The sequence below is a fragment of the Zophobas morio genome, unplaced genomic scaffold, assembly GCF_036711695.1.
Source record: "Zophobas morio isolate AGI-343-1 ecotype UQ-CSIRO unplaced genomic scaffold, CSIRO_AGI_Zmor_V1 ptg000009l, whole genome shotgun sequence".
Lineage (NCBI taxonomy): Eukaryota > Metazoa > Arthropoda > Insecta > Coleoptera > Tenebrionidae > Zophobas > Zophobas morio.
Window position 1 is genome coordinate 11,182,964 of NW_026972114.1, and position 7,753 is coordinate 11,190,716.

General features: G+C 33.4%; 1 protein-coding gene across 4 annotated transcripts in view; it reads right to left on the reverse strand.

Moving 5' to 3' along the window:
• LOC135125887 (leupaxin) overlaps positions 1 to 7,753 on the reverse strand; it is a 52,690-nt gene that overhangs the window by 26,146 nt on the left and 18,791 nt on the right. Inside the window, exon 1 of one of the 4 annotated variants that reach the window (XM_064051629.1) lies at positions 4,365 to 4,600. The exons of 2 other annotated variants lie outside the window; for them this stretch is intronic. In XM_064051629.1, coding sequence (XP_063907699.1) covers positions 4,365 to 4,491 — 127 coding nt within the window. In that variant the 5' untranslated portion in view covers positions 4,492 to 4,600. Of the gene's footprint in view, positions 1 to 4,364; positions 4,601 to 7,753 lie in introns of those variants that run through there. One more of the 4 variants, XM_064051633.1, reaches the window with a different exon arrangement.

The following is a 7,753-nucleotide window of genomic DNA, read 5'->3' on the forward strand; positions in this document are numbered from 1 at the left end:
TTTGGTATATTTTTTTAAAGATCAATTATGAGTAATCCGGGACTGTAGAAGTAAGCAGCACAGGTGGCGATAATACAACCCCAAAAATTTAATTTAATTCAATTTAAACCATATATACATATTAGGGTGATTCAAAAAAAAAAAAAATTTTTTTTTTTCGTGCAAAGAGGTTCAAAAGTTTCTTTTCAACGTAAAAAAATACCAGTTAAAATTTGAGCTCTTAATATTAATATTAAGACCGTCCGCATCGCGTTGTTCTATTTCCCATAAGAATAACATGGGAAAATTTTTGTTTGCACCTTCTGATTTTTATTGCTAGCCCGTCGTGTGTCGTGAAAAAAATTCAATCACATATTTTTATAGAGAATTGAACGCTCTACAAAAAGTGTCTCCTATGATTGTGCGAGAAACCTGATAGTTGAAGAGTTATTTTAGGCTAAAGTTAAATTTATCCAAATTTTGACGTTTTTGATGCATTACAATAAATTTGATGGTCTTATTGGAATAAATCACCACAAAAATGTATACACATTTTAAATTTAGTTTTTTAAACAGTAATTGTTTATAATTTTATGCTATAATAAGGCCAGTAAAACTCTTTCCGAACATTTTCAGCATCAGTGGGTTAAAAAATCATAGTAAGGTTTCTCGCAAAATCATAGGAGACACTTTTTGTAGAGCGTTCAATTCTCTATAAAAATATGTGATTGAATTTTTTTCACGACACACGACGGGCTAGCAATAAAAATCAGAAGGTGCAAACAAAAATTTTCCCATGTTATTCTTATGGGAAATAGAAAAACGCGATGCGGACGGTCTTAATATTAATATTAAGAGCTCAACTTTTAACTGGTATTTTTTTACGTTGAAAAGAAACTTTTGAACCTCTTTGACACGAAAAAAAAATTATTTTTTTTTTTTGAATCACCCTAATACATATATAAACTGCTCGTCGAAAGTTAGGGATATCGTAATTAATTTAATTTAAGCCTACTCAATTGTTTCGAAAATTATCAAAAAACTAATAATGAACATGTCTTTCATCAATATCCTTAACTTTTGATGGGCAGTTAATAAACATGAATATAATATCTGGTAAACTTTTAGGAGAACGAAAAAATAAATTACAGCAATGTGAAAAAAAAAAATGGTTAACACCGAGGAACTACGAACTGTGAATAATCCACTAAATGAATCATAATATAACCAACAAAGTCAACAAAAAAATTACCGTTTCTTAGTAGCAACACTATTGAAATAGAATCTTCTTTTTACCGAAACCACTTCTCCTAATTAGCTTTTTCGATCAAACTATAGCGAATAAGAGTTTCTATTAATGTTATTTGAAGACTTGCAAAGATAGTAAAAACCTATGCATAAGGTTAAAAATAGGAATGGATTAACAAGTCACAGAAGCATATTACTTTGGACATGGGATTCACTTAGTAAATTATGACATGACGTTAGCGAATTTTTGTGAAGACGATCAGAAAAATATATTTACAATATAGCTAAAATTTGCAAACAATCTAGACGCCAGACAAGAAGATACCGAATTCTATTTAAAATGAAAACTATAACAAAACAAGCTGATCAAATCACGCAATTGTTCCATTTCTCGTAATCTACGTAAAGCATTTAACGTTTCATTTTTCATTTCATTCTCAAACCTTTGACAACACTTTAAAGTCTGTTTCACACCGAACTTGACTTGTTTTTCAAAGGACCAGACAATCATGCAGAAATAAAAAAAGGCAGAATACGTTAAGGTGTAATAATGACGCGTTCATTCACACCTGGACTGCTAATATTTAAAATAATGAATAGATGTTTACATTTGGTATATTGTGGTATAATTAATGAATGTTATTAAAATTAACTACCATAGCTAAAAGAGGTTTTAGTGTGGGTCTGGCAATCGAACAAGGCAAATTGTTTAACGGCAAAGCCACCAATGGCAAGTCAGGACTAAGGTAGTTGCGTCACAGAAGAAAAAGAAAAATCGACTTAAAACATCTGGTGTTAATAGTTGAAGAAGAACGGCCGAATTTGTTGATAGAGGATAACCAAATTAGCACAATCCACTTTTAACCATCTACAGAATTGAAACTATTCTTCAAACACCAGTGAAAAGCACATATACCCAATTTGTGTATACATAACAGTTTTAACGTACGAAGTGTGCACTTTGTAGATCACCAATGTCAAAATCACAAACGGGTTCAAAATACTTCGGTCTTACACATAAATTTTTTTGTAAAAAACTGGGAAATAAAAATCAAATAACAACAATAAACCCAAATATTATGTATTTTACTTTACTCCATGGTGTTAAAAAATATATTCTCATTAAGAAAAATGTTACTTAATGAGATCTAAAACTACAATTTATTGTTTTCATTCCAGACGTTGTGGTGTCCCGATTTAAAAATTAAATTTCGTGCCGAGAGGAGAAAAAACAACGCCGAGTGACGGCATTTGAAAAATAAAAATCATTCCATAACGTAGACAATCATCCATATTTTAGTGCGTTTAGGAAATGAGCGAATGCTACCCTGTATGTTTGTAGTTTAGAGCTTTGCAATGTATAGCAGGTACAAAATGAGAGCACTTGTTCCAGTGGTTGTTGTTTGGTGGTGCAGTAAAAGCAAGTGTTAAAAAATCGGTACGCAATTTTGTTTGTAACTTTATAAAAGGGCAACTGTTTAAACAAAGTGAAATCGCATTCGACGTGACGGTCCCCCTCACAGAATGTAATTAGTGAATGAATTTATAATGATTTTCTAACCTGAAATGTGAAATTTTGACGATTCCGGTAATACGTATAATTTTTATTTCACATAATATAAGTGTTCACGTAAAACACGTGAAGGAAATTCAGTTATTTAAGCTAACTTAATTTTAGTAACGCTATCTAAATTTCTGGATGGATTTTATCTAAATTATTATTTTGTTCAAACTACACAAATTCTCACTCGACATTTAAACAGTTCATTAATAATGGCAGTTAAACAATCTTAAACATTGATTCAGTTTGAGAAAAAATTTTGACAATGATCATCAGTTAAATTAATATCATCTTGTTACAACCTGAATTTGAACATTTATTCTCGAAGTACCCTTCTGAGAGAGGCATTTCCGACACCGGCTTATTTTGATTTTGACGTATTTAACATGTGTCTGGTACTTTGTTTTTATCATGTTGAGATTCGGTTGGTCTACGAAGAAATCTTGATGAACTGATTTTGATATAATTATGTAATCAATCACTTGAATTAATACATACATAATTTAACAACACGTAAGTTCTCTCTTGTGTAAAACCCTTGATGGAGCGTGGCGTAATTAAATTCTGCTTGTTTCCTTCGGAGATTTTAGATTTTAACTTTAATCGAAAAAACGCACGGGATTGCGTGCCGGAAGCAGAGTAATGGGACCGCACCCAAATGGAGAGTTTTTCCTCTGGTTTTCATTGTTCATGTGAATGTGTATCTGCAATTCTGGATTTCGGCGCCGTGCATCAAGTCGCCCACCTGACTGTCAGCTTTACTAGGAATGGAATATAGTTTCATTAATGCGAATGTTACTCGCATGTTGGAGTTGTGTTTAGTGCAAATAGTAGTTTGTTTTCACTCAGCTTGGTCTTTTTTTTGCGATTGCCATAACTAAAATTTGCCTCTACACCATCGTAATAACATTAATATTACCATCCAGTTGCTCTGATGAAAAATTTTATTTTTCTTCGTGTGTTTAAATTTGGGATATTTCAATACATATTTGTGTCAATTTTTGAAAACTGGGGACGTTTTTGCAGCTGGGTGAATAACTCCTTTTAGACTTATGTCACAGTTTTTCCCTCTCCAGTAAGGAAGAATAAACGATGTGTCCTCCATATTTTTCGTTGCAAATTGTGACTTGGTAATCGCAGCCAACTCTAATTCACAATGTTTTCGATCGCATGGTATCAGGGTGTGTATGTGTTTAGCGATCAATAAGAACATGTTTCCATCCGCAACGTCGTTGACGACATTCCATGACACAATAAAATTGCTAAATCGTTTTCCTCACTCTCTGATAATAATCGAGACCGGCCCAGTCCATTACGCACATACTTTTCTTAGTCAATCACGGCAATCCAATAAACAAATCATTCAAAAATAGCTCTCAAAAAGTATATTTTTTCGTCGGGAGCTGCGCGTTGTCATTAAATTATTTTTACAGTGACCGTGTCATAAACAAAAACAACATCTGCCGGAGCCCAAATTTCGTAAGACAATAAAGTAAACCTAAAAATACGCCAACAAAAGCTTCAATGCTCATTGTCATTACTACGAGAAAGCACGTGCCTCTCGTCACTCACTTACTAAGAAAGTGTTCCCATTCGGCGTGACTCCTGAACCTCAGCCTCTTTCGTTCCAGTGTCGTCGGCGGCGAGGGGTCGAAGGTGACGGTTTTCGGAGACGGCGTTCGCCTGCGTAACTTGGCACTCATCTCGGCGTGTGCGTGCGTATCAACACCGAAAAAACACTGTCACGACCGAATCGCCAATCGCAGCAATGACAAGAACAATAGGCAATAAGTTTAGGGAAGATCCCGACGATGACTAACTGTTGCACCCGCCGTCGACTTTTGGCAACTTGGTTATGGTTATTAATAGAACACTTGCGGAATCACGAAAACTACTCTCCACCTTTACGTAACGTCATTTTCGCGATTTCTTTGCGGGACCGGAAACGCCGGAAATTGGACGTGCGAAAGTCACGTGGTACGTCGAAGCGTGGCCAAATTATATTTAGATGTGCGCGATTTTTGATTGTTCACTGGTGCTAGTTTTCGTTTTCGTTTTCATTGAGCCCACGATGGGAGACCCACACACACGTGGACTTATACAGACACGCTGTACTTGAAACCGATGGTATTGGAAGCGATTTTGGTATTTCAGTCATGTGGCGGCAGGTGGATTGCGACACGACCGGAAAAAGAAACAATACTTTGCAATTTTTTAGTTGTGACGTTTCAAATCACGTTCAGACGTATTTATTATTTATTGATCGCTCGTTCAAGGCTAAGTGCATAGTAGGTATGGAAAAAGCCACACCACACTAACTCCGATCGAAGCAACAAGTATGGATTTTCCCGGATCGACTAAAAGCATCAAGTCTAATTTATTTACGTAGGTAGTCTCTGAATTTCCAAAAAAACAAAAAACAGAAAAATGAACGATCGAGTCGGGGTTAGAAAAACAAAGAAAGCAAACGTTATAACAGCAGTAATTCTTTAATTTTTATTATAAAACTAGCTGACCCGGTGAACTTCGTTTCACCTACAATTTATTTGACTATATCTTTTGATCAGCAATAATCAATCCTAATCAACCTTCCTGGTATCCGATCCAACGCAATTTTGAACATTTTGAGTAAGTAAGAGAAGGAAGTATTGTAATCGAGTCTGTCCTCCGACTTTCCACTTTTAGGTTTTATGGACCTTTCATGACCCCTAGAGTTCGAAGAAATAGGTCTCCCGTTTCCGTCTGTCTGCAGATAGTAAAACGCTAACCATCCCCACCAATAATGTAATGACGTCACTTAGTTACACGTTACATAGTAAATAAGTTTTAAATTATATAAAATAACATAGTCCTACACACGTACTTCACGACTCCGTGTCGAGTTTTTGCCCGAAACGACCGGATTTTTGGAAAAAAATCAAAATTATAAAACAACATTTTGCAATTTAATTTTGAATCTGCAAAACAGAATGCTTTGAAAGCTTGCAGATGCTTTAAAGATATGATAAGCATAACCAATTTTTATTCAAAATATATTTACTTACCCCCTCCAAAAAATTGATGAAGTAAGCCCAAAATTTTGGCAAATGAATCCTATCTAAAATGTCCAAAATAGGATGAGTCTATACTTGTGAAGTATCATTCCATTCATATTTTTTAGATCTGCTTATACAGGGTGACTCAAAAAAAATAATGAATGGGTGAATTAATTTTATTGATTTAATCAGGAACTGCAAAACCGAATGCTTTGAAATCTTGGAGATGCTTGAAAGTTATCATAAGCATGGTAATTTTTTGATTAAAATGTATTTGCTCCTTCCCCCTAAAAAATTGATGACGTCAACTCAAAATTTTGTAGTAGGATTAATTAATAAAAATAAAAATAATAATAACCAAAACCAAAGGGCATTCATAAACCACAAGTAGAAAACTGCGTTATTTTAAAAAGTTTAATCACATGTGGGGACGATTAGACAAATTTTGGTTAACGTCAAAAAAAAATCCGCGCATTCAGACAACACAGTGAAGCGGGAGATCTACTGTTTCGTTTGATACTACGGGTTATGAAATGTCAAGAAAACATGAAAGTAGCCATTCGTTTATGCTCGAGAGGTAAAAATACTAAACAAATTATTAAGATTTTCTGGAATTAATTGACAAATACGTGGTTAACTTCAAAAATTCGTTAGTCTCAAGTATTACAACTTTGTCCACTACTTGAGTCTTGTTAGACGGCATAAATTTAACAATCCCGCATTATTATTTATAGTGATTGATATTTAACCTAAAACTAATGCAGTACAATAAAGTGCGTTGATAAATTTTACTGACTTAAAATGGCACTTGGGTGTAATCCATTAATGTATGACATTTAGGCTAATGATGGCTATGCTACTATTTACTAATACCACGACGTTTATTGCCACTGTCCCATTATCAGTTTTTTTTTTTTAACAAAATGAAGTTATTTTAAAAGATCGAAGTTTTCTGTTTTTTAGTTAAATATATATATTTATTGTCAATTTTGTGGTTGATATTTGCCCTTAACATGGGCCAAACCAAATACAAGCTCCTTACGTACTTTAAATGATAAGTGTAACAAATTTACATAAATGATTACTATCGACAGATAAGTTGTCATTTATTGAGTTAATCGTGTCACAATAAATTTGAACAACGATAAATTGTAACAACTAACAAAAATTGAACTGGTATACCTCTTCTTTTTTTTTTTGACTTGCAGTATTTCAAAAAAATACTATTGTGTACAGGGTGATTTTTTTAAATTTCTGCTCTAGTTAGGTGCGACGCTTACGTCAGTAGCGAAATTGAAAAGGTTGACGAAACCGTCATGGCTAAATTGAGCAGAAATTAAAAAAATCACCCAATACTAACATATTAATTTTTTCCATTTACCTACTGGGGAAAAATATCAGATAACTAACTGATCAGTTTTGATAAATTCTGGTTAGTCAGATAACCAAGGAACTTTCAGCATAATTTCCATTACTTTTTAATTGGTTTTTAATTTGTTTGACTATTACACATGCTGTAGTATGATATAGAAAAAACGGTGACAAAAATATTAAAACGACAGTGCAATTATTTTTATTAATTTATATTTGTATTTTCTTCTACAATTTCAAAACGTGTTTCAAAATGACTTTCATCTAGTCTCCTATGGCTGCAGATTTTCATCAAGGTAAAGACAGGAGTTGAAGCGATTTCAAAGCTAACTAGATGAAAATCATTTTGAAACACCTTTTATTTATTTCAAAAAATTAGATCAGAACTAAAAATTGTGAACAAATCCAAAAAGTTAACACTCCTAGAAATGATGTGTAAATGATAAAAAACAATATTTTATGACAGGCCTGTTAATTTAATGTTTTCCCAAAGCTTTATTCAACAACATTTTAAAACGAAGTTATTAATTTTTTGTTGATGATAACTGACAATTTAATT